Source organism: Camellia sinensis, chromosome 8, assembly GCF_055761805.1.
Source record: "Camellia sinensis isolate YWXY chromosome 8, ASM5576180v1, whole genome shotgun sequence".
NCBI classification, from domain to species: Eukaryota; Viridiplantae; Streptophyta; class Magnoliopsida; order Ericales; family Theaceae; genus Camellia; species Camellia sinensis.
In genome coordinates, this window is record NC_138968.1 from 19,432,750 (window position 1) to 19,460,141 (window position 27,392).

Below are 27,392 nucleotides of genomic sequence, written 5' to 3' on the forward strand. Positions count from 1 at the left end.
CAAAACCCTCTAGATAACAACTAAGGCCCCGTTTGTTTCCAGAGATGGAATGGAGGGGATTGATAGTGAGGGGATTAATAGTGAGGGGATTGTTAGTGAGGGTCGTTTGTTTTCAGAGATAGAATGGAGGGGATTGATAGTGAGGGGATTAATAATGAGGGGATTGTTAGTGAGGGGATTGATAGTGAGGGGATTAGTAGTAAAGAATTGTTAAATTATTTTTATATAAAATAATAAAACAAATAAAAAAATATAAAAAATTAAAAATTATATTTTAAAAAAAATTTCCAATATATAAAAAATAAAAAAAATAAAAAAATTTCTAATCCCCTCACTATTTTTCTAATACCATCTCTACCTCCTCACTATGAATCCCCTCCCCAAGGGTATTAGTAATACCAAGGTATTAGTAATACCCTCCTTATCTCTCAAAACAAACAAGGTATTAGTAATACCAAGGTATTAGTTAGTCCCAAGGTATTAATAGTCCCAAGGCTATCTCTCAAAACAAACACCCCATATACTAATCCCAAGGTACTAGTAATCCTAATCCCCTTGCTATAACCCAAAACAAACGGGGCCTAATATATCTTAAATTTCAAACCCAATTGGTTTCACTTGATTTGCTTATTAAAATAATTATTTACAATTAATTACACCCAAACAGGTTGTTTTCTGCAGACTTTAAAAAAATTAATGGTTCTCTTAGTATACATGAGCAATCAATGCAAGGCTAAAAATTTACAAAACTAGACTCGTAACCGATTCTAACGACACTAATTTGATAATTTTCGAATCTATACCCAAAGAGAACGATGCTTCCGAACTTACTGTTTTAAATCAGTTTTCTGGACAGATTTGAATACATCAGTTTATATGGATTTTGACTCCAAAAAATTATGATAAAATTCAAATATGTAATTAATCTACTGTAAAAATTTCAGTTCAAAATTCATTCGTTTGATATAGTTTCTTGATTTTTAAAATTTGTGATTTTATGCAGAATTTTTAAATTAAGAATTTCACCATTCTTTATATATGAATTTAACTCCCTCGTAGCATAACCAATCCACCAATTAAATATAAAGAAATAAGAAAACCCACCTGCATACCTTTATATTTGTAGTTACATACATAGATATCTAAATAATTATTGGAACAATCTTCTGTGTAAATAAAATAAATTGAAACAAAACCAAACAAATAAATAAATAACGTACCGAATTTATTTATCGAACCGAATTTAAAAATAAAAGACCAAGTCGAGTGCGTAACACTCTGTCCTTAAGACAGATTCGTCCTGCAACGGTGCTTACGATTGAGTGGCGTCTATCTCTCAAGATACAATGATCTTCACAAATTTGTAGTAGCACTCCAAACAAATTTGTACGGTGAACTTGAACCTTGTATTCAATACTCTCTTTAATTTTTTTCTAAAACTAGAATGATGAATAAAATGCAAAGGAGAAAATTCTGAACAGCAATATCAAAAATGCAGACTAAATTTTGGGTAAGATCAAATGCTGGAACAGCCCAGGTATAAATAGGACTGAACAGGTGTTATTTTGAATCCAACAGGTGCAGCTTGTAAATTGAACAAATACTGCATTGTTTCAACAGATGCAGATTCAAAATTTGAACAGAACTAGACACAGATTAATCTGTAAACCATTGGTAACTGCTAGACAGTTTCTGGCAGTTAAAAATCTTGTCAAAACAGTTTAAATCTGTTTGGAAAATAAATCTGTTGAAGAAGTAAATGAACAGGTGCAAACCAATTCAAACAGATTTGTTAACTGTCCAGTTTTTTTGAATCTAAAAACTGTCCGGATTTGAACAGATTTGAGAAGGCAGTTTGGGTTTAAAAATCTGTTATGGAATAAAATGAAGAGAATTTGAATTTCAAATTCAAATTTCAAAATTTAAATTAATTTTTCCTGCAAGAATTTATTGAAAAAATTCAAATAAATTTTGTCCAAAAAATTAATGTTAGACCCGACCCAACCCACCACCGCACCCGGCATGGCTCGGCCGGACGGCAGTGCGCGCGTGTGGTGTTTGGGCTAAGGTTCACTTTGTCCATAACTCCTCATTTCTACAAACTTGGGATGCCCCTTGAGGCCCAAGTCAAGTGTTGTAGTCTAGAGCTTATATACTCACAAAAGCTCTCTTCAATTTTCGATGTGGGACAACTTATATAAGGAAACCCACGTTTAATTCTTGAATTTGTTCAATTCCAGGAACCCGAAAACGACGTCAACTTCCCATTCACTCATAAATGGTTTTAACGAATCGTCTTCACCATGTGACTTACCACGCGGCGAGGAACACTTCACCTCTTCGGACCCACCCCAAAAGACGTTTGGAGCCCACTCCATATTGGACTCAAAGTTAGCCCAAAATAAGCCTTATAAACCAATTTTTCCAACAATAATATCCTTACATATCTAATCATCAAAACACACCACAACAGCCCTATTACTTCACACCTACCATACCCAACAATTCCTTTGCCAAAGATGCACTACTCTTACACAAACCAACCGAGATACACATGTAATACATATGACTAACCAATTAACCTTATTGTTTACATTAGTATAAGTATGTATGTAGCACTACAGGAAATATGGGGTTAGGCGGCGTTTTTTTAACGGCGTTTTTCAAAACGCCATTGTTTCCAATATTTAACGGCGTTTTAGAAACGTCTTGTTTTTCTGTAACTGAAACGACGCCGTTTCAAGAATCAAAGACGTTTTTTAAACGCCTTGGATGGTTTTTTGTTCGACCCCGGCTTCTCTCCTGTTTCACCTTTATTTTGAATATGATAAGCAGTATAAGCGAAAATCTCAATCTTACTCTCGCGCTCTCACTCACTCTCACTTTCGCGGTCTCTCTCTCTCCGTCTCTCTCGCCCTCTCTGCACTGTTCGAAGTTCTCGCTCAAAATCGATTCAGATCGGTGATTCATCCGAGCCATTTCGAAGTTCTCTCTCAAAATCGATTCAGATCGGTGAGCTACTCTCTCTCTCTCCCCCTTTCTCTCTCTCGCTCTCTGTGCTGTCTAAACCCTAGTTATCTCTGTCAGTTCAGCTCTGTGATTTAGAGATTCAGCTTTGTAATTTTACTCACAATTCACTTTAATTTGTTGTTGCTTTGATTTTACAAGCTGATTTGTTGTACATTTTGCATGTATAATTTAAATGTTAATGGTTTTGTACAGCCGATCTGGCCTTTTTATCAAATTAGATATGCTTGGTCTAATCAAGTATGTTTTCTACTTTGAAAAATTAGCAGATTGATAATTTAAATGTTAATGGTTTTGTTTATCATACATTCTCAAACGGTGGAGGCTGGCCATCACTTGCTTGTGCTTTGTGTTTTTAATTAGGATTAAGATGTTATTATGTTGGTTTTTGTGAGATACAGAGGCTCTGGCCACTAGGCTAAACTCAAGTGTTTTGCTCTGGAAGCAAAACATTGAGAAAATAAGAAGCCAAAGATGTGGTGTTGGTTTTTTATTTTTTTTTTGAAGTCAATAGAGTGAAACACATGTGGACAGCACATTTGCAAGTACATTTCCAAGAACTTCCAGGAATTTTTAAACACACCCTATTGGAGAAATTTCACATGAGTGTTTCTAGTATTAGTTCAAAATGGCATATTCTAGACAAAATTTTGCCAATTTTTGTATAGTTAGGTCTTAGGCTGTGTTGAACCATCTTTACATCAATTTTTTTGGATTTTGTAGAGACTATGGAGTAAATTGGTAGTATATATATATATATATTTCCCATTTTCATACAGAAAAGTTCAGGAGATCTCAACTAGTCTGATTATGAATATTGAAAATGTAAACATGTTAGTACACTACAACTATAATGCAAAAATGTAACAGGAAGTGGTGCTACCTTAGAATCGGTACTGAAGGAACTTGTAATTCGTGATAGAGCATCCAACATGGCAGGAGATCCAGCTCCCTGTGCTGAATTAGATCCAACCTCCTCATGATCAAACAAGGCAACCACCCTTACACCAGTCTCATCATCAAGACTACTTTCAGAAGAGGTAGAGTCTATCAATGCCTGAAATAAAATCCATAAAAGAAACTAGATGAACTGCTGCCAATACTATTGTTAGTGGCTATATCATCATAATTGGCATTTCCAACTTTCAAGTTCCCAAAAGTGCAACATCTGCCAAGATAACTTAACTTAAGATTTGAGACATGCCAAAATATTCCCTTATGCAGTTCATACACTAGAACAGTTCCAGTAGTTTCCTTTTACATGATATGTCAGACTGGAGGCAATTTCCAACCAAAGAATCAAGGTCAACTCCCTCAGAGGATTGAGGTGGAGAGGAGCTTAAGCCCAAAAGCGAACAGACTTTTGAATCTATTCACCAACTGAGTACCACATATAGCAACACTTAGACTTACCATATGATATGACAGAAAGCAACAGATTTTACTCAGTCAGGAAAGAGGCTAAATCTCGTGGTCAGGACATTGAAGGGTGCCAAAGTACAATTTGATTGGCCAGTTGAACCTGACCAAAAACACATGCATAGACACAAACATGCACATACTCATTACTCAAGTGACAACTAACCCACAGCCCCCCTCCCTTCCATTGTTGAATTAGAGGAAGATCTATGCAATCTTATTGGTTGCCAGTTATTTGGAATTCAGTAAAGCCTTTTCTCAAAATACTTGGGGTTGATAACTTGATTTCTGTTTTGCCATGCTTCTTGTACCTCAACTTAGATTAAAAAATGGCCGTGTAGAATTCGTGAGGATTGAGAAAATTTAAAAGCCCTAGTTACTAATGAATGGTACTTTAAGAAACTGAGATGGAAGCAACACAGTTCATTTAGCTGATACTGACTAATCATAAGAAGGCACCAATTCTAAGGACAAAAAGCATAGGAATGAAGAAAGTCTATAGCTATGAAAGTAAATTCAACACTACAACATTTTCCAAACTAATCGTGTGTGTGTTAAAACAAGAAACTAATCCATCAATTTATATGTCAAATTCTTATTCTAGGAGTAATAAGAATAGCAAAGCTTATAATTACCAATTGAAGTTGTTGTAGGTCACTTATTCGAGTGACACTGGAGGACAACCCATACCATACATTCACCTGTGGGTGTCCTATGAATCATCACTCTTGGCTTCTTTATAGCCCTCTCATTCATTGACCAGATGAGTCAATGAGCTGGGAAACCAGGCTGACATGTTGCCTCTCACAGGCTAATTGGCTGCCTCTCATGGGCTCGGCCAGGTTTCAAACACTAGGCCCAAGGCTATTCTAAGCGTAATTCAGGTCGGGTCAGCCCACCTAAGGTACAGACTTGGGGTTAAGATTGTGGTTGCACATTACATTTAATGTCAAAAACCACTAACGGATAAATTTTAACAGAATTTGTAACTAATTTAAATGCATCACATTTCAAAAAAACACTTCAAATCTCATTATCATCTGACGGTACTAATCATTTTCTATGCATACACTATACTCTATAAAACCCACATAGATTAAATTCTTAATAACACAAATTTCCAATTATTAAAGCAACCACTTGACATCCAGTTCACTTTCAAATTCAGAACACAAACAAGTAAGCATTTATGGGAATAAATCATTCTCATACCTGCCAGTTTTCCATCACTTCTATAAACCTCTATTCCATGAAGGCCCACATCTTTCAATCTCCTCACAATGGCAACAGGATTACACCTAAATTCCCCATAGATCCTTGGCACCAATTATTCAAAAAAGTACTTGGGGACCCCTCAAAAGTGCATCTTCATTTTACCTATATACTATATGCATCTTCAACAGTTTAATAAAGGAGAAATGCTTTGGGTTTTCCAATCTACATGCTGTAAGGAAATGTAATAATGAAATACACAGCTAATTGCTGCTACTAAATAGAATGGTTCACAGGCATTCCATGTTGGACATAACACATGACCATATAGGTTTCTAAGGATCATAGAATAGAATGAACAGTAAAACATATCCTTATCAGAAAAAATAAAAAAGAAAAATTAATCTTGGATAACACATGACCATATAGGAATAATTAACCCTTTAATTAATTTCTAATTTTATAATGTCATGATAGATTAATTTGAGAGAGTGTATGATACAATTAACTTCATTTGGAGGGTTATTTGACCCAAAATAAATAAATAAATAATCATCTAGCTAGCATGTGAAAGAATTGTCTTGCATGTAACTTTGTCTTGATTTGTAGTATTATATGGTGAAGTTTGGTCTTCAATTCAAACAAGTTTTTTTCATAGTTATTAACGTGGATGACTATGATTGTGATTGTGATTGTGATTCCTCAACTAATATGATTGTGATTGTAATTGTGATTGTGAATGTGATTCCTCATTTGGTGGTTGCTCTTTGATGTTTCTGAATCATCATCATCATCATCATCATTAGAAGTATTCGATCTTTGGTACACTTATTGGTTTGGGTAGTGGGTTTGAACTTCCCACATCCATGAGTTCCTGCCAAAATTATTCCATTATTGATTGATTTGAGAGAGCAATATATTTCTTGAATCTATCATAATCTATCAAGAGCATTGTAGAAACTTTTGGTTTCTTCATTAATATGCTTTATACTAGATATGCTTCTAGTATGTTTGATAGTACTAATTTAGATTGCACCACCGGGATGCAATCATTAATGGTGCATGCATGCATAAATAGCCTTAGACCCGTCCAAGAATCTTCATTAGAGATACCTAGTCATCTTTAATGAAGCTCTTCTTGGATTGTCCAGTTGGACAGTTCAGGAGCACAAGTCTGTATTGTAATTAGTAGTTCTACTGCTTATAGTCCATCTCGTAGAGATTTCGTGTAGCAACTCCTTGTGTTCTCCGAGTGCATACTAGACAAGGTATAACAGTACACCTAGTCTATGTCGTGTATTTGGAGAACCATGGGGAGATGCTGCCGAAATTTCGTTAGAGATGAGCAGAGCGGTATGAGCTACTTTTTACAATATAGACTGTGCATTCCTGAATGGGAAAGTAGGATGAACCAACATATTAGAGACCAGTTAGAGGTGAATGATGTCATATTGCATGCATTATAAGGTACTTAATTGAGGTTAAGATTAATTAAAACGGAACGGTAATTTTGAACTTTGTTGATTTGGCAGTGGCATTTGTAGTGTAAGAGAGAATCAGATGGATAAAAGTTGGATAAATCAACATAGGTTGCACCCGGAATACATACAAGGGGTTAAGGAATTTATTAAATTTGCATGCGAAAATAAGCCGTTGTTGAATGAAGTCACATGCCCATGTAAACGGTGTCGTAATGTCAAATTGGTGGAGAAAGGCCTGTTAGGGGAACATTTAATGATCAACGGGTTTCTTCCAAGTTACACCAGTTGGATTTTTCATGGGGAGAATTTGTCATCACCTGTGCCACACAATGTGAATGTCGGGCAAACTGATTCGAATGATGGTGATGAAACTTATGAAATGCTATACGAAGGATTTGGACTTCCTCCACCAAGCTTTATTCACGAGGCAGCAAGTTCTGGTATTAAACAAGGTCCAGATGAGAAAACCGAAAAATTCTTCAATTTATTGAAAGAGGCCGAAAGAGAGTTGTATCCGGAGTGTCAGAAGTTTTCAACGCTCTCATTTATTGTTCGGTTATTGCACATCAAGTGCCTTAGTGGATGGAGTGACAAGTCTTTCACGATGTTGCTTGAGCTTTTGAAGGATTCGTTCCCAAAGGGTGAAACTTTGCCAAAGTCATTTTATGCAACTAGGAAACTTCTTAGGGACTTGGGCCTCGATTATCATAAGGTACATGCATGCCCAAGGGATTGTTCATTATATTGGAAGGAAACAGCTGGTATGGATGATTGCATAGTTTGTCATATGCCTAGATACAAACAGTTTGAGGGGGAGGAGAATGATGTTAAGAAGAAGCAACAAAGAATTCCACATAAGATTGTTAGATACTTTCCATTGATTCCAAGGCTTCAAAGATTGTTTATGTCATCCAAAACATCTTCTTTAATGAGATGGCATGCAGAGGGCCGAATTGATGACGGCAAAATGAGACATCCCGCTGACTCTCCAGTGTGGAAAAATTTTGATAATTTGTATCCCAAGTTTGCGAGTGAGCCACGCAATGTCAGACTGGGTTTAGCAGCGGATGGATTCAATCCATTCAAGGCAATGAATGTCTCTCATAGCAGTTGGCCAGTTATTATAATGCCATACAATTTGCCACCATGGTTGTGCATGAAGCAGCCTCATATGATGATGACATTGCTCATTGATGGTCCTTCTTCACCTGGAAATAATATTGACGTCTACTTACGCCTTGTAGTGGATGAATTGAAAGAACTGTGGGAAAACGGTGTTGACACGTATGACGCGGAAACTAATCAGATGTTCCGAATGCATGCTGTGTTATTGTGGACTATAAATGATTTTCCTGCCTATGCAATTTTGTCTGGATGGAGCACGAAAGGTGCTTTAGCTTGTCCTTGTTGTAACACACATACTCGTTCTCGATATTTGAAGAACGGAAGGAAATTATGTTACATGGGGCATCGTCGCTGGTTGAATGAGGGTCACAAATTTCGGAAAGCTAGTGCGTCTTTTGATGGCACTCATGAATTCGAACCATGTCCAACTCGGTTATCAGGGGCTAATGTGCTACAACAACTAGGCCCTAAGTTCAAATTGAATTCTAAGCGTCAACAATCTAGCAAACGGAATAGAAAGGGGAAAGAAAAAGAGGAAAATGAGGACTCGGGTCATAATTGGAAGAAGAAGAGTATTTTCTTTGAGCTATCATATTGGGAGCATAATTTGATTCGCCACAATCTTGATGTGATGCACATTGAAAAGAACGTGTGTGATAATGTATTGTGGACGATATTAAATGTTGATGGGAAAGGGAAGGACAATTTAAATACTCGTCGAGATTTGCAAGATATGGGAATTCGGAAGGCACTACATCCTCAGAAAAGGGTTGGAAACAAGTATTATTTGCCTCCTGCATGTTTTGCCATGAACAATAGAGAGAAAAGTCTATTCTGCACACTTCTAAAGAATATCAAAGTTCCAGATGGTTACGCATCCAATATTTCTCGTCGGGTTAACCTCAAACAGCGTAGCATATCTGGACTGAAAAGTCATGATAACCATATACTCATGCAACAAATACTTCCAATAGCAGTGAGAAATTTGTTACCGAAGAAAGTGGTTGAACCATTAATTGAGTTAAGCAATTTCTTCAGGCAGTTGTGTTTCAAAACCCTAGAGGTGGATGGTCTAAATCGTCTTCAGTCCCAAATCGCTCTTACACTTTGCCATCTTGAGAGAATTTTTCCTCCATCATTTTTCGATATAATGGAGCACTTACCCATTCACCTAGCAGAGGAAGCGAAGATTGCCGGTCCAGTGCAATATCGATGGATGTACTTTATAGAAAGGTGTGTAATTCTACTCCAATATCCATTTTGTATATATTTGATTGTTTATACTTGGAAGTCATGTATGTATCTTTTGTTTATAGGTACCTTATGACGCTTAAATCATACATGCGTAATCGAAGTCATCCTGAAGGTTCAATTGCACAGGGATACTTGGTCGAAGAATGTATGACATTTTGCTCAAGGTACTTGCATGATGTTGAGTCGAAATTGCATCGACCGTTAAGGAATTGCGATGTTAATGACAATCCTGAGATATTAATGGGGCGGGCTTTAGGAAAAGGAAAAGGTTTTGTTCTTGATAACACAACATGGGTACAGGCTCATCGGTATATGTTATTTAACATTGCTGCGGTTGTCCCATATCGAGAGTAAGATAGATGCAACCTTTGTCTCATTGTGAATGTATTTATACCAACTATAATTATCGTGCATTTTACAAGTAGTTTAATTGTGTAGGGAACATCGTGAATTTATTAAGCGGTCACATCGTCGTCTCAGAGATTATGATGTGGATCGTCGTCACAATGATGAGTTTCCCAAATGGTTCAATTCTCATGTAAGTGCATGTTAAGCACAAGTCTTCTATATTTTTTCAATCCATGTGCTTCTATATTTTTGAAGTTGTTAATTGATGTTTAATATCGATAACTTTCTTTGAAAAATAGGTTGCTGAGCTATTAGCTACTGAAAATGTAGCGTTGTCAGAAGAGATTAAAATTTTGGCTTTGGGACCCAGCCGAAAGGCCACCAGATTTAATGGGTATATAATTAATGGTACTAGGTATCATACTAAGAGTTGTGAGTTGAGAAGAAAAACTCAGAATAGTGGGGTTATGGTGAAGGCAAAGACTTCTAGCTATGCAAGTGCCAAAGACATTAATCCAGTGGAAGGTGATGTAGCGTACTATGGATATGTGACAGATATTATTGAATTGTATTACTCACACGACCATAGATACATGTTATTCATGTGTAACTGGATTGATAACAATAAGGGACTCAAGCAGGATGATTTTGGTTTTACACTTGTTAATTTTAATCACTTGTTATATGCGAAGAAACAAGACAGTGATGAGCCATTCATCCTAGCATCTCAAGCACAACAAGTCTTTTATGTTCATGATTCTGTTGATGAAGATTGGAATGTTGTACTCAAGATGAAACCTAGAGACTTGTATGAGGTGTGTGGAGAACAACCAACTATTGATGAAGGACTACATCACAACGAAGTGGAAGGATTTGGTGATCAAGAGTTAGATGTAGCTTCCTTCACTTGTGAGGAGGATATGGATTGGGTTAGGCAGGGTATTGATGGAACAACTGTTGATGAAACTATTGGACCTCTTGAAGCATCGACAGAGGCACAATTTGAAGATGACGAAGAACTGATATGATATTGTAATTGGCAGCATATTCACTTTTACATTTGTGTTTTCTGTATGGATATTCATATTAATAAAATCTTTGCTTTTGTACCTTTGTACCTTTCTTTAAATGGCCATTTTTACCTTTCATGTACTCTTATTTTGTTTTGAATGCAGTAGATATTTATAGATTATCATGTCCTTACTCTTATGTTTGTAGTTTTTTTATAGATATTATCTATGAGTTCTAGCTTCGACCATTCTTCTAGTGAAAGTGAGCAATCAAGCTCTAGTAGTTCTAGTTCAGATGAGACTCAGAACACACTCAAGATGAAAGTCATACCCGATCCACCGGCATCATGGCATCCACCAGGCAGTCTTCCTACCACATCACGTAGCGGTAGTACATCACATGGCTCTGTTTCAGCTGGTATGTATCAACTTTGCTTGATATTTTCTTATGGTGTTTTTGAGTTAGATTTGTAGTCCTATCTATCATACATCATGCATAACAATAAATTATGTACATCATGCATAACAATAAAAATGATAGTGGATAATTGCATTTGAAATCCCTGTATCGACTTATTTTCATTGATGTTTATTTTGGTTTTTCTGCCCATATTTAGAGTGTCATGTTTACCACTCTGTTTTGTTTGTCCTTGTGTATTTGGTTTTTAGGTGGATAAAAGTGAACAAAGCTATCTGGTAGTTTATTTAACTGTAATTTAAGGTGTTTTATTCAGTGATTTTAGCTCCAGTTGATACTCTGGTAGTCATCTTAGGGGTTATCTGGGGCGCAGTAGGTTCCACCACATAGACCTTTTTTGGTTCATAGTAGAACCAATGCCTGTTTGGAGAGAAAACAAGCCTTTTTTTGTGTGTGTCCATTTTGCCTGCTTCGACTTGAATTAATCCAGAAACAGAAGGAATTTTCATGGACTTGATTTGTGCCTCCTCTGTTTTTTGTCATTTTCAAATGTAGAGGTATATAGTTTAGTTCTTGGAGAGCATAATAGCAATGAGATATATAGCTCTTCTAGCCCTTGATAGAAGTTGGTTTGTTGAATTTATGGTGTTCTTTCCTTTGCTTTTTGTTCCTCGACGATATGTGGCATGTTTTGAGCCTCAATCCTCCAATGGAAGTGGCTGCTGGTATGTAGTTATCTCGGATGACAGGACTTTTTCACATCCGCTTTGTGTTTACATGTTACATGTTGTCAGGCTGAATGATGAATTGTGTAAGCTTTTAATAATCTTTGGTCGTCATGAACCATGCCATGGAAGATGTACTGCCAGAATTTTGGGTCAAACCTAGTGCCAATCGGTGTTTACCAGTATTACTCTGATCAGGCTTCAAATAGCTCCAATATCACTGTCTTTTTGGGATTCGAGGGGTCAAGAGCCTAATCGGTGTTTACCAGTATTACTCTGATCAGGTTTGCTGAAGTAGTGCATCTGCCTTTTACATTATGTTATGGTTGTTGCACTGAATTACATGCCTTACCCACCACCTGGAATAAGACCTGGAACTCCTCCAGACTTGAGGCACTGGCCAGCGATGGTGTCTCCTTCCAGTTTTGGCACATCTGTCTATTACATTGTGTTCTGTTTGTTGCACTGAATTACCTGCCTTAGCAACCACCAGGCAATAAGACCCTCTGGAATTATTCAGACTCGAGGCACCCAGACTCTGAGGGTGTCTCTTTTTCTATGTTGCAAATGGCTATGTCATTGTGCTGTTGGCTCCTTGGGCCTTGTTCTTTGACAGAACTATATTATTCTGCCAGGTTAACACTGTAATAGAGGGTGAGGCACCTCCTAAATCATGTGAGGTGTTTGAAAGGGCTGTTACAACTTCTCTACCTTGCTGTGCTGTGAATGAAGACAAAGAGAGAGAGAGGGTAGTGCATAGTTCATTCATATATTTGATATAGATGGATTTTCCTTGGACTGTCTGTTGTGTTACTAGTGGCTGTTGTGATGAGTACACATGTGATGTGAGGGGCCTCCTATCATTTTCAAGTTCTATTTTCACATGGCTGTGTTAAAAAAAGAAAAGAAAAGAAAGCTTCCATGTATGACCTTCACATAGCTTCAATCAAAATTGAAATTTGCTACTTGTTTCTGGATCAACAGTGAAAAGGCCCACACAAAAGAAAAGAAAGCTTCCAATTGACTGCATCATAAAGAAACTGATATGAAGCTTATTACTATTGTTTTGTAGGTCCTAGCTCAAGTCAAGCCACACAAAAGCAGACAAGGGGTCCCACATATGTGCATGGTCAATGGGGTACTAGTGAAGATGGCATTTTAAAAGTTGTTCCAAACGAGTTGAATCAAGTAGTTGAAGGACACACATCCCTTGCTTCACATTTGGGCGTTTTGGCACGAGATGGGAGTCTTGCACCACTCACTTTTACGACTTGGCATTATGTTCCAAAACAAAACAAAGATAACATATGGAGGGAGATAAAGGTATATATGGATATTTAATATGAAATAAGTTACAATTGTATTCCATATGAAATGCATATTACAAGTGTAGTTGACATTGCATATTACAAGTGTCTATAATTGTAATGCAGGCTCATACGGATGCAGATGAATCCATGAAGAGAACAATAATGGCTTCATTTGGAAAGAAATGGAGAGATTGGAAAAGTCGAGTGAAAACAATGGGATACAAACCCTTCAAGAATGATGCAGAAAGGTTGGCTCATCGACCAGATAGAGTACATGAGGATCAGTGGCGGGCTTTGGTCTACTATTGGGGCACTCAGAGTGCATCGGTAAAATTTTATTTATGTGAAACAATGTTTATATATGATAATTTTTTTATAACATCTTAAATAAATTTCATATTGGACAGAAATCAAGCAAGAAGAATAGAAAAATCCGGAAGAAGAAGACATTACATCATAGGACAGGCCGAAAGCCTTTCTCAGTAGTTCGACTGGAGGTATAATTATTCTCTCCATTCATCCTTTTCATTCTTTGTCATCTATAGCTGTCTATATGTGCTAAAAAGGTGTCAACAATTTGCACCATAATGAATTTATACCAGTTCTACAAAAACAGATGTTATTTGCTTAGTTGTTTATTTTATTTACACTTGTTCACATATTTAATTGCTTAATTATTTAATTTTCTTATTTATCTTAAGATTTTGGTTGTCTTTCATTTATAGGAGACCAAAAAGAACAATGGGGTTCCTGCTAGTAGGTCACAGGTGTGGATGGCCGCATACATGAAAGATGGGACGTCAAATAGTGATTCAGTTAATGAGGTTATGGTATGTAATACTACTTTATCTTTGGACTTTTAATATGATTTATATTTATATTGGAGGCTAATTATTGAATTCAAACTTGCAGACTCAAATGAATGAGTTAGCAGAGCACATGGAGGGATCTTCTACTGACCCTGCAGCGTTACAGGAGCAAATCTTCACACAAATTATGGGCCCAGAGCGACCTGGTCGTGTTCGGACGTTTGGATTGGGACCGTCACCCACTGATGTTTTTGGAGGTGGATATAGGCGGTCACAAGAGCAGAATCGTCTCTTCCAAACTCAAGTTCAAGAACAAGTTCAAGAGCAACTTCAACGGTATCAAATGCAGTTTGAGTCGAAGATGAATGAAGTAATGGAGAAACAAATTCAGGCTATACGCACAGATTTTCAGTCACGAATTCAATTTTTGGAATCTCAATTGCAAGCTGCAGGCGTGCCCGTTGATCCAGTTGTTGCACCATCAAACCCATTACATAGGCAGCAGGTATTTTAATTATTTTTACTAGTTATTACTTTAAATTGCCTAGAGCTAATATACAATTTAAGTCTCTTATTGAATGATAGGTTGTGGATTCACTTAGTAGTCATCCCACTGTTCGGCCAATGTCACATCAACAACAATCTCATGCATTTTCATCCCAAGAGGTGAGCAATCATTTAATCAAAGCTTTTTTGACAAATAACATATCTTATTAATTACAATACTTGCTCTTATTAAATATAGGTTCACCTTTCAAAGAAAGAGAAGAAGAATAAGAAGAAGAAGAAGAACTAACAAGGTAAAAGTACTAATATCACTAGTTCGTGGTTTATGTTCATTTGATTTGTAAGGCATTGTTGGTTCTGAAATTAGGGTTTTGGTTGTTATTGTTGTGACTAGTGACTAAATTTGGGTATTTTTGGAGATGGAAAATTAAAGGGGTGGCCATTTATGAAGTCATCTTTGCATTTGAAGCTTTGAATTTGGGCTCAGGGCTTTGCTTTCATTGTTGTACTTGAAATCTCTCTTGCTATGTAATGGCTGCCAAAATGTGCACTCAGCAAAAAGGACAATAGCATCCTGTAGGTTCAATTTAAGTCTCTTATTGAATTACAAAGACAAACAAAGACTAGATTTAAGCTATTAAATAAGGTTTAACTCTGGTTGAGATTCAAGGTTAAATTTGGTTTGAAATTAAAGGCATAAGCTTCCAGGAATTTCTGGACACAACTGCAATCTTGTTTTTAAGCTAAAAAGGGGGTAAATTAGGGTTGGAGGTCAATGACTTAAATGTTAGGCTTTTAGAATAAATTGTGGTCCTTGAAGGATGGACTGTAGTGATTTATTGTGCAGTGCAAGGGTGAAACAAACAGTAAGAGAAAGAAGGAAAAGAAAAATAAACCCTCAAACCTCACTAAAGATTTAAGGAATGCCACGAGAAGAAATCAAATGGAGTCTCAACATCAAAGACTGTAAAAACCTGTAGCAAACAATTTTAAGTCTCTTATTGGGTTTAGGGTCATTTTTTCTTATTTATCATTCAATTTAAGTCTATAGAATGCATTCATGTTTACACATGTGCACAAGGTTGCTTTCTATAGAAGTGAAGCAATACCAACCCTTTATGATGAAGCATTGCAAGCCAAAGCGATGAAATGTCAAGAAAATGATTGGATGACAATATCAATCTCAACTGGAAAAATATGACAATCATGGAAATAACATTATCAATACTGCATTGCATTTCTCTAGTTTCAAAATTAACATATTTATATTTTGCACATACTTTTCAATTAGTTTGAAAATTTCAATTTATAATACAAGGTGTTAACAGAATACAGTATACAATGCAACACATGTTTTGAGATATGAAGTCTGCTCAAACACGATACATGATTGGATGACAACCGATGTTTACAGACCAGTCATGTGACTGTGAGATGCATGTGGGCCTTTTTTAAGCTGTTGTTCCTAACTTTACTGGCTATGTTAGTAACTCCTTATGGTCAAACAAGATTGTTATATTGCCCTTTTTTATTTATTTATTATTATTGTTCAATTATTTATTTATTTATTAATAGTTAGTTCCAATTTTGTGTGGCAGGAAGCCAGTTTGCTCGCACTAAAAGATTTGAGAGAGAATTGCAAGACAGAGTTGGAGATGGTTAATGGGATGCCTTTAGAGAAACAATAATTGCTTCTGATGCTTGTAAGATTGGAAGAGGTGGGATTGTGGTGGTTTGTTGATCTCATGCTCAGTGGTGAGGGTATGCTGGACAGTATGAACAAGAGCAAAGAACATGGGTTCTTGGGTTTCAGGAACTCGAAATCTTCGTTCATTTATTTACTAATTTTAGGATTGATTATCAAGTTGATATTTTGTATTACATATGTCGAATGGAGGGAATATATTTTGTATTACTAATTTTGTATTACTAAATTATTGAGGTTGGAACATACTTGGGTCGTATGGAATTTGTTTATTACAGGTGTTTTTTTATTAATTGAATGAGAAATCAAATTTAATATTTTCTTTTTAATTTAATCAAATAAAACTAGTACAATCTCAAAAAAAAAAAAAAAAGAAAAAAAAAAGATATAACGGCGTTTCCAGAAACGCCTCCTAAACCCGCAACAGTAACGGTCATATTATTTAAACAGATACGACGGCGTTTTAAAACGTCGCTAAATATCGTTGGTGACGTCAGCTAGTGCACAGTGGGACATTTGGCGGCGTTTTTTAAAACGCCTCCTATACTAATATCACGACGTTTTTTAAACGTCGCAAAGATACAGCGACGGCCGCAGCTTCGACGTTTGGTAGTGAACGCCACAAAATGAATTAGCGGCGTTTTTGATAGATATAGCGGCGTTTTTAAAACGCCACTAAAAGCCCGATTTCCAGCAGTGTAGGTACATCTATATAAATAATTCCAAAACCCACCAACCATGCAACACTCACAACGGCAACAAGGAAAAAGATAAAGAAAACAAGAACAAAAAGGAAAGATAGTAAGGAAAATTACCTTGCTAATAGACACCACAAAATTGAAACAATCTTAGGCACCCTTCACCCAACTACCTTGTCGTCTCTTTCCCTCTCTCTCTTTTCTTTCTCTCACGGCAGCTATGTGTTGAAGTGTTATGGAAAAATATTATAATAAAAGTTAAGGTTTTTGTTTGGAAAATTAGGGTTGCTTTATATATAACTAAACTTAAAAGATTCTAAATTAATATCCAGTGTTTTATTTTATTATATTTCCTCTCATCATTAATTTAAATAAAATGCAATTATTATTAGATCAAAATATTCTTACTAACTTGTCCCCTATTTTTTTTTTAAATAATAAATCTTACCTCTAAATTAGAGATTTCCACCATAAATTTTTTCGGTTTAAAATTAATTAAAAGGCCCTCCGACAATATTTAATTTGTACTTTAAGATTCACCAACAAAATATTTGAGATTGTAAAATTATTACTATTTAATTATTTACTTAATTTGTATATTCGGTTCTCACGATAGAGTTGATATATATATATAGATAGATATATGATACCAAACCCACAAACTCATATCTTGTCTTCTTTTTTTTGTGGATTAAAAGTTTGTGGATTAAAAGTTTGTGAATTGGAGCTTGTGCTATTGCAGATTGGTTTACTATATATGTTTCTGTTCTTGAATCAGTAAAACAGTTTTAGAGTTTGTGGGGGAGGAGAAGCAAAAAGTTTTTACAGGGTTGAGCTTTTCTGGTTCTTCTTTCTCATTACAAGCAAGGAGGTTTGAGTTCTTCATCTCTTTAAACCAATCACTTATGTGAAGGAATTGTGTTGATACTATGATAAACTTTTATATTCCTTGTTTTTTTTTTTTTGCTCTTTACTCTGTTTAAACCCTCTAATTATCATCTGAGAGTATTGTATTCGATTCTTGTTGTGATCAGGACTCATAAACAAACACTAAACAAGTTTTATGTGGTTCGACAATGAACCTACGTCCACGGATAGATTTACTAATTTCAGAAAGAACAAACAACAAATACAATAGTGAAGGCGGAGACAACACTCTCAACTTAACTCAGTCACACACACACACAAAACTCTCTCTGACTTCTACATCTCTGCTGCTACTTCCTAAACCCATCACATGCACTCCCATTTATACACAAAATGGGAGAGCCAAAGTCAAGTTTGGCCACCGCTGACAAGCTTGACGATGGCCAAACTACAAAAATCTAGCTCGGTTGAAAACTCATTTCCAAAATCCGTAGCTCGCTTCTATTTCTTCAGTTTGCAGCCACTATTGGTGACACTATGGTTTCCATTCACATGGAGAATCTGAGCCAATAATCAACAATTCTGTGATCAGTTTCTATGTGCCTAAACTTTTTTCTTACAATTACTAGTAACAACACATTGTACTCTGTTTTAAACCCTCTAAGGGTCAAATATATTTAGAATTGCTTAGCTTTTAAACCGATTCTTGTATGCAATGCAGAATTCTTGCTGGGCAAAGAGGGTTTGAGACTAAGAAATGGAGGGCCTATGGACTGTGTTTTGTGGGGAATCTGATTGTCCTTCTGCTAAGGCAGAGCCTTGCACCATTGATTTCATGTTTGTGACACGGCCTTCTTCGTGTATCAACCATGCCATGATTATTTGTTTTGATATATTGCTCGTGGCCGTGTTCTTATTCAATGTCATTCGGAAGAAACCATCAGAGCACTTTCGTGGTGCTACGCGTTTGCAAATGATATCTGCCATTTTCAATGGGGTTTTGGGATTGGGATACTTGATTTTGGGTATTTGGATGTTAGTCGATAAATTAAGGTTGTCCCGGTCTGTTTCACCTCTGCATTGGTGGTTGCTAGTTTTGTTTCAAGGACTAACATGGTTGCCAATGGGCTTAATGATTAGCCTTAGAGGAAAACATTTCCCAAAAGCATCATTGCGGGTTTTGTCAATTCTTGCCTTCTTGTTTACTGCAATTGCTTCTTGTTTATCCCTCATCACCGCCATTTCTATCAAAGAAGTGTCAATTCAGGTAGCTTTGGATATACTGTCCTTTTTAGGGGCAAGTTTGTTGCTGCTATGCACTTACATGGGTTACAAATATGAAGAAATTGATGAGAATCTATGTACCCCCTTAAACAGTGAGGTCAATGGAAGTAGTAAAACCGAGTCTGTTGTCACCATTACTCCATTTACGAAAGCTAGGTTTTTCAATAAAATGACCTTTCGGTGGCTGAACCCATTGATGAAAAGAGGGAGGGAGAAAACACTTGAGGATGAAGATATACCCAAATTGCGCGAGGAAGATCAAGCACAAGCTTGTTACTCACTATTCACAGAGAAATTCAATGAGCAAAAAGAACTCAACCCATCATCCCAACCATCGGTTTTGTGGACAATAGTTTCATGCCATTGGAAGGAGATTTTTATGTCGGGATTGTTCGCACTGCTAACAGTTGTTACTCTATCTACCGGTCCACTTATTCTCAACACCTTCATTGAGGTTGCCGAGGGCAGAGAAAGTTTCAAAAATGAGGGGTATGTGTTGGCCATCTTACTTTTCTTTTCTAAGAGCATTGAATCCTTAGCTCAAAGGCAATGGTATTTCCGAAGCAGACTTATTGGTCTAAAAGTGAGGTCTTTGCTAATAGCAGCCATTTATAAGAAGCAATTAAGACTATCCAATGCTTCGAAAATGATGCACTCAGCCGGTGAGATAATGAACTATGTTTCCACTGATGCTTATAGGATTGGAGAGTTTCCTTTTTGGTTTCATCAAACTTGGACAACGAGCCTCCAGCTCTGTCTTGCCTTGATAATCCTATTCCGCGCAGTCGGGCTTGCGACAATTGCATCCTTGGTGGTGATAATTCTTACTGTGCTTTGCAATGCCCCGCTTGCAAAATTGCAGCATAAGTTCCAGTCTAAGCTCATGGTGGCCCAAGATGATCGGCTCAAGGCTACTTCAGAGGCGCTCGTGAACATGAAGGTGTTGAAACTCTATGCGTGGGAAAGTCATTTCAAGAATGTCATCGAAAACTTGAGGAAAGTGGAATATAAATGGTTATCGGCAGTTCAAATGCTTAAAGCATACAATAGCTTTCTCTTCTGGACATCCCCGGTATTGGTCTCAACTGCCACTTTTGGGGCATGTTATTTTCTCGGAGTGCCTTTGCATGCTAGTAATGTTTTCACATTTTTAGCGACTTTACGACTTGTTCAAGATCCGGTTAGATGTATTCCTGATGTAATTGGGGTTGTTATTCAAGCGAAAGTTGCATTCGCTAGGATTGTGAAATTTCTCGAGGCGCCTGAGCTAGAGAACACAAAAATCAGGCAAAAACGCAACATGGGAATGAAGAGCCACAGCATTTTCATCAAATCTGCTAGTTTTTCGTGGGAAGAGAGTCCGTTAAAGCCCACGCTTAGAAATATTAATTTAGAGGTTCAAGCTGGTGAAAAGGTGGCTATATGTGGAGAGGTCGGTTCAGGCAAATCGACTCTTCTGGCTGCTATCCTGGGAGAGGTTCCAAATATCCAGGGAACTGTAAGTTCTTGCTGCTCACTTCCTCTCATTCATTCATAGCTATTAAGTACACCTCAACTTCACAACCACTGTACTATTTTTATACTAATCCTGCACTGTTCTTGCCCTAAAAGAGGCCATTAGAAAAATAGAACTTAGCAAGGTGTGGAGTTCTATTCTTTCGCTAATTGTTTCCTCGTTATGTGTCAATTTGTTGTAGTGTAACTTGCTCCCCCTTCATTAGATTGGGGAAAATTTTGTTGTCGATGACCAATTTGGATCCATTTGCTCTATTTTTCAGATTCATGTATACGGGACTATTGCCTATGTTTCTCAATCGGCATGGATCCAGACAGGAACTATACAAGAGAATATTTTATTTGGGTTGGGATTGGATAATGAGAGATACCAAGAAACGCTAGAGAAGTGTTCCTTGGTGAAGGACCTTGACTTGCTACCCTACGGTGACCTCACTGAAATAGGCGAAAGAGGAATTAATCTCAGCGGTGGTCAGAAGCAGCGGATCCAACTTGCTCGTGCGCTATATCAGGATGCTGATATATATCTGTTGGATGACCCATTCAGTGCTGTTGATGCGCACACTTGTTCGAGCCTATTTAATGTAATGTAATTACTTTTTTTTAGTGTATGCAATTTTATTCTTGTTGGCCACAACAAGCTTATGGAGAAAATTCATTTCATTGTGGCAGGAATATGTTATGGCGGCTCTTTCAACAAAGACAGTCTTACTTGTCACCCACCAAGTGGATTTTCTTCCTGCATTTGATTCTGTTTTGGTCAGTTTAACTTCTTTGGGTGCTGTCTTTCACACTGTTCTTCACAAAATTAGTTTTTTTTTCCTTCTTTTTCTTCTCATTCTTGCTGCAATTCGACCATCCAACCACGATGACATAGCCTTAAAATTAAGCCTATTTGCTTACAGATGATTTCTATGAAATGGTGACTGAGACTGACTCCTTTTTAACGAATTACTTAATTACAGTTCCCAACTTATGCTTGTCTGCACCTTTAATGAATCTTAGGACCGCAAGACTTTCCTGTTCTTGAAGTACCTCAAAAATTTCATACTTCCATATAACTTTGATGAATGCTTCTAATGGCTGGTTTGCCCAATGCTTTTTTAGTAGTGTTTTTTTAATAAAAATAAATAAATAATCATTTTTGTGATAAAGTTGCTGCTAAAAAAGTCAATGTGCTTGGAAAATGCCAGAAAAGTTACTTTTTTTTATTAAGAAAGTGTAGTAAGTATGAAGGTTTATATGGAAATATGAAGGTTTCAGGTACAGAAAAATTGAAGTACCTCAAAACCTTCATATTTTTTTCTAATTGTGAGTTTAGGAAGTATGCTTTGATTGCTGAAAAATGAAGTCATACTTCCATATAACTTTTTTGGATTTGTCACAAGTAAATTTTTGAGGGAACAGAATTCATTTAGTGTGTATAGCCAAGTGAATATTCTATTTTCTACTAGAAGTTGTGTCCAAAGGGAACTATCTGTTTATGACATTGCTAAGTTTCATCACTATAAAGCAATCAGTTTGTAATAATTTCAATTTTTTTGGTTGACAGTTGATGTCGGATGGAGAAATTCTACACGCAGCTCCTTACCATCAGTTACTGGCTTCAAGTCGAGAATTTCAAGGCCTTGTCAATGCACACACAGAAACTGCTGGCGCTGAAAGGCTTGAAGAGGTATCTTCTTCTCAGAAGCGTGAAACGTCTACCAAAGAGACCAGAAAAACTCATACTGATGAGAAATCTAAAGGGGACCAGTTGATTAAACAAGAAGAGAGAGAAGTAGGGGGCATTGGTCTTAAGCCTTACATGCAATACTTAAATCAGAACAAAGGCTACTTGTTTTTCTCTGCGGCTGCTATCTGCCACCTTGCATTCGTGATTGGTTCGATACTACAAAACTCTTGGATGGCCGCTAACGTTGAAAATCCTAATGTCACCACATTGCAATTGATTGTAGTTTACTTGGTGATTGGATTTACTTCGACACCAATTTTGCTTTTTAGATCTCTCTCCACGGTTGCTCTTGGTATGCAATCGTCAAAATCTTTGTTTTCACAGCTACTAAACTCCCTTTTTTGTGCACCCATGTCATTTTACGACTCTACGCCTTTGGGAAGGATACTGAGTCGGGTAAGTATCTCAAAACGTTATACTTTTTGTGATGGTGTTTTTTTTTTTTGTTTTGGGCATTGATATTCAGGAACTAACCCCCTTTCCTCTTCTTTGTTTTCTTATGTTATTTTTTCATTTTTTTATGTAGGTTTCAGCAGATTTGAGTATTGTTGATCTTGATGTTCCCTTTAGCTTTATCTACAGTGTTGGGGATACCATAAATACCTATGTTAATCTTGCTGTGTTGGCTGTTGTTACCTGGCAAGTCCTGTTCATCTCCATACCAATGATTTATTTGGCAATTCTCTTGCAGGTAATCTTGGGAGATATAATACGTTCTTTTTTTAAAAAAAAATTAAAATCAGATGGTTCGCATTAAATATGACTAAAATGGTAAACTGGCATTGATTATTGACGACAGAGATACTACTTTAGCGCCGCGAAAGAATTGATGCGAATCAATGGCACAACAAAGTCTTTTGTGGCAAACCATCTTGCTGAATCCATAGCAGGATTGATGACGATAAGAGCTTTTGGGGAGGAGGATCGATTCTTCGTAAAGAATCTTGACCTCATTGATATAAATGCCAGCCCATTTTTCCACTGTTTTGCAGCAAATGAGTGGTTGATCGAACGGCTTGGAGTACTTAGTGCAGTTGTTCTCTCCTCATCAGCACTCTGCATGGTTTTGCTTCCTCCTGGAACTTTCAGCTCTGGTGGGTGGTACTTTTCTAATTTTTTATTTTTATTTTTATTTTTATTTTATATATAGTTATTATTGCTATATCCCAAACAAATTAGAGTTCATTTGAAAACAAAAAGTTATTTAGGTTATGTTTGGTTACATTTATGTTTATGGTTTTCTTTTTAATATTTTAAAAAAAAAATTGAAAATTGGAAACAAAAACTAGTTTGGTATCTATTTTTGTTTTCAAAACTTTACAAAATGTACTAAATTCTTGTTTTAAAAAAAGACGTTAGTTTCACTTGTTTAGAAGGAAAAAAAAATATTCATTCTTTCGTCCTGCTTTCATCGCCTCTGGCTACCACCCATCACTCATCACCCCCACCTCTAGCCACCATCACCAGTGAGGTCCTCTGACAACCACCACCTCCTGCAGCTGGAAACTACCTCTAGCCTCCGCCAACCACTTCCCACTGGCAGCAACCACCTTTGATCACCTTCTCTTAATGAAAATCACCTTTAGCCATCACCTCTACCCACCGCCACCATGTCCTACTAGTGGAAACCTTCTCTTGGCATAAATGTTGCCAAATAACACATTTTGAAAACTGTTAACTTAAATGAAAACTGTTAACTTAAGTAAACACGTCTGACAACTGATTTCACTTCCCCTCCCCCCAAAAAAAATGTAAATAATTTTTCGAAATTTACAATGCTGCTCTTTTCATAAACTGGAAGTGATGGAACTATAATCCACTAATGATTTCTTTTATATGGAATTTCTCATTACCTCATCTTATTTGCAGGATTTGTTGGAATGGCATTGTCCTATGGTCTCTCATTAAACGTGTCCCTTGTTTTTTCCATTCAAAACCAGTGTACTCTAGCAAACTACATTATCTCTGTAGAAAGGCTCAACCAATACATGCACATTCCAAGTGAAGCACCTGAAGTGATCGAAGAGAATCGCCCCCCGGTCAACTGGCCAACAGTTGGTAAAGTCGAGATTCAAGATTTGAAGGTAATTTTTTTTGTATACATTAACATTATATCTGACAAATTCTTAACGTCCCAACTGAGAAAATCTGATGTTGAAACAGATCAGATATAGGCTTGATGCGCCACTCGTTCTTTGTGGAATAACTTGCACATTTGAAGGAGGGCACAAAATTGGTATCGTTGGAAGGACTGGCAGTGGGAAGTCTACACTGATCGGTGCTTTGTTTCGTCTGGTGGAGCCTGCAGGGGGCAAGATTGTCATAGATGAGATTGATATTTCTACCCTCGGACTTCATGATTTGAGGTCGCGGTTTGGGATTATACCTCAGGATCCTACTCTTTTTAATGGGACCGTGAGATATAATTTGGATCCATTGGGTCAGCATACTGATCAGGAAATATGGGAGGTAATACTGCAATCCCTCTTGTTTATTCAAATTAGTTTTTCAATTTGCTTAAATATGTGATTGTTTTTACTGTTTTAACAGGTTCTTGGAAAGTGTCAGCTTGGAGACGTTGTTCAGGAGAAAGAAGTGGGCTTGGACTCGATGGGTAAGAAGCCAAACATTTTTACTCTCCATTTACCAAGAATTATTGCCTTGTTTTCTGTTTCTCGTTTTCTGCTTTTGTTTTTAAATTTTTTGGAAACAAAAAAGAAAAAGAAAAAAAGAGGGTGTTTTCTCTTGTTTTTAAGACTAATTCACTCCTTCCTCCCTCCCCCACCACCTTTGGCCACTCTATCCACAGTCGACCACCAAACAAATAACAATAATGATTGACACTTATTTTTTTGAAAACCCACACAATCCTCTTTGAATTTCAACCATTGATGGTGTGGGCCCCACACATACATGAGTGGGTCTCATATCTACATCAATGGTTGAGATCCAAAGAGAGTTGTGAGGTCTCAAAAAAAAGTAGCCCAAGCATTTTTGAATGAATAATTAGAAAAAAGTTGGGACCCCCTTTTTGCGAAACTCTCACCACTCCCAATGCATTGTGATTTGCCAACTTTTTATTTTACTTTTTTTTTCCTCTTATTTCTGGCTGACATGTGTTTGTGGGGTTGTGGGAAAAAAAATAAAAGGTCTGTATATTTCTTTAAATAATTATATGGGTCCCACTTGGGTGGACCAATCCCTTTTTTTTGGGTGAATAGATGGACCAATCTCAATACTTGTTTCCCACCAGTAGATCATGGTGGGTCAGGTTAGCTCAGACCATGCCACTACCGATTTTATTGGTCTCAGTACATTATGTCACTATGCTGGGTTTGTACATTTCTTAGTAAACTATGATGCACGGATACTTCAAAAAATGTGTTGTACGAGTATCAGATACATATTGGATATAGATACGCATATGATACGGTGGGATACGTATCATATACGACAAATAAGTATCTGATTTTTTAAATTTTGGATACAAGAGGAATATGGCAAGATACGTGAGGGATACGCCAAATAAGTATTTAAATTTTTTTATTTTTTTTATTTTTATATTTTAATACGCCAAATAAGTAGGATGTCAACCTCATTTCTAAACCCCTTTCTCATTTCAGTTGTGCAAGATGGTTCAAATTGGAGCATGGGACAAAGACAATTGTTTTGTTTGGGCCGTGCCCTCCTGAGGAGAAGCAAGATATTGGTGCTTGATGAAGCAACTGCCTCAATCGACAACGCAACAGACTTAATTTTGCAGAGAACCATCAGGATTGAGTTTGCTGATTGCACTGTGATCACAGTAGCCCATAGAATGCCAACCGTCATGGATTGCACCATGGTTCTGGCCATCAGCGATGGTTGGTTACTTAAATTTTGTTCCTTTCTTCCTCATCCAATAGTATTTCCTACAAATTCTGAAGAAAAGTGCTTTGATTAATTTTTTCCAGGAAAATTGGTAGAGTATGACGAACCAATGAAGCTGATGAAGCGAGAAAATTCACTATTTGGGCAGCTTGTGAAGGAATACTGGTCTCATTATCAATCTACAGAGTCACATTGAAGCTTATGGTAATATCTTATGTTTCATAATGGGGATTTTGCAACCCCATAGAAACGGAGAAGATTGGAGACTGGAAATACCTAATCCATGCTATGCATCGCCCCGTGCCCATTTTTCAAAAGGCAATAATGATCAAGAGTGCTTTTATTAAAATATCTTGAGAGCAAGAACCTTATAAATTTAATAAGATGAGGTGCACACACTATGCATTTGTAATTATATATAAATTTATGGGTTAATTTTGAAAATTAATTAGAAGTTATTGTGAATAAGTGTCAAAACAACATTATTGCAAGTTTAATCTTGTTAGCTCTATTCTAAGGGCATTTGTTAATATGTTTGAAATAGTTGTACATTATTTATAGAAGCGTGTATTGTAAAAAATCTATGATCATTGTAAATTTTGTTAACGAATGTTCTTTAGCCTTGCACCATTGATTTCATGTTTGTGACACAGCCTTTTTCATGTATCAAACCCGCCATGATTATTTGTTTTGATATTTTGCTCGTGGTCTTGTTCTTATTCAGAAGAAACCATCAAAGCACTTTCGTGGCACTACGTGTTTGCAAATTATATCTGCCATTTTCAATGGAGTTTTGGGATTGGTATACTTGATTTTGGGTATTTGGATGTTAGTTGATAAATTAAGGTTGTCCTGTTCTGTCTTACCTCTGCATTGGTGGTTGCTAGTTTTGTTTCAAGGACTAACATGGTTGCCAATGGGCTTAATGATTAGCCTTAGAGGAAAACATTTCGCAAAAGCGTCATTGCGGGTTTTGTCAATTCTTGCCTTCTTGTTTACTGCAATTGCTTCTTGTTTATCCCTTGTCACCGCCATTTTTATCAAATAAGTGTTGATTAAGGTAGCTTCGGATG

At 36.8% G+C, this 27,392-nt stretch overlaps 2 protein-coding genes across 4 annotated transcripts; both read left to right on the forward strand.

Annotated features, from left to right (window-relative positions):
* Window positions 1-2,809: 2,809 nt before the first annotated feature.
* Window positions 2,810-16,679, forward strand: LOC145796839 (uncharacterized). Of its 2 annotated transcripts, XM_082882176.1 has the most exons (13): window positions 2,810-3,012; window positions 7,191-9,497; window positions 9,581-9,868; window positions 9,957-10,056; window positions 11,096-11,294; window positions 13,092-13,342; window positions 13,453-13,656; window positions 13,737-13,826; window positions 14,055-14,159; window positions 14,242-14,643; window positions 14,724-14,804; window positions 14,884-14,938; window positions 16,244-16,679. In XM_082882176.1, exons 2-12 carry the CDS (start codon window positions 7,219-7,221, stop codon window positions 14,932-14,934), a joined length of 4,050 nt encoding a protein of 1,349 aa, XP_082738302.1. In that variant the 5' UTR covers window positions 2,810-3,012; window positions 7,191-7,218; the 3' UTR covers window positions 14,935-14,938; window positions 16,244-16,679. The 2 variants fall into 2 exon arrangements, 1 of the variants encoding a protein (XP_082738302.1); XR_014337421.1 differs by lacking the exons at window positions 13,737-13,826; window positions 14,055-14,159; window positions 14,242-14,643; ... (1 more) ...; window positions 14,884-14,938; window positions 16,244-16,679 and having other exon boundaries at window positions 10,166-11,294.
* Window positions 16,680-17,697: 1,018 nt separating this feature from the next.
* On the forward strand, window positions 17,698-26,951 carry LOC114259768 (ABC transporter C family member 10). 2 transcript variants are annotated; one of them, XM_028199796.2, is made up of 12 exons: window positions 17,698-17,919; window positions 18,637-20,697; window positions 20,978-21,298; window positions 21,387-21,473; window positions 22,267-22,845; window positions 22,976-23,140; window positions 23,249-23,543; window positions 24,319-24,533; window positions 24,613-24,918; window positions 25,000-25,063; window positions 26,073-26,312; window positions 26,403-26,951. In XM_028199796.2, the coding sequence occupies exons 2-12, from the start codon at window positions 18,673-18,675 to the stop codon at window positions 26,513-26,515; spliced, it is 4,410 nt and encodes a 1,469-aa protein (XP_028055597.2). In that variant the 5' UTR covers window positions 17,698-17,919; window positions 18,637-18,672; the 3' UTR covers window positions 26,516-26,951. The 2 variants fall into 2 exon arrangements, with proteins under 2 accessions (XP_028055597.2, XP_082738300.1); XM_082882174.1 differs by having other exon boundaries at window positions 17,730-17,919; window positions 18,083-20,697.
* The last annotated feature ends 441 nt before the right edge of the window (window positions 26,952-27,392 follow it).

Coding starts and splice junctions, on each gene's coding strand:
- LOC114259768 (XM_028199796.2), top strand. CDS start 18,673: ATGGAGGGCCTATGGACTGTGTTTTGTGGGGAATCTGATTGTCCTTCT. Junction 25,064..26,072: donor AGTGGGCTTGGACTCGATGG/GTAAGAAGCCAA, acceptor TTCTCATTTCAG/TTGTGCAAGATGGTTCAAAT. Junction 26,313..26,402: donor GGTTCTGGCCATCAGCGATG/GTTGGTTACTTA, acceptor AATTTTTTCCAG/GAAAATTGGTAGAGTATGAC.
- LOC145796839 (XM_082882176.1), top strand. CDS start 7,219: ATGGATAAAAGTTGGATAAATCAACATAGGTTGCACCCGGAATACATA. Junction 13,343..13,452: donor ACATATGGAGGGAGATAAAG/GTATATATGGAT, acceptor ATTGTAATGCAG/GCTCATACGGATGCAGATGA. Junction 14,805..14,883: donor ATGCATTTTCATCCCAAGAG/GTGAGCAATCAT, acceptor TATTAAATATAG/GTTCACCTTTCAAAGAAAGA.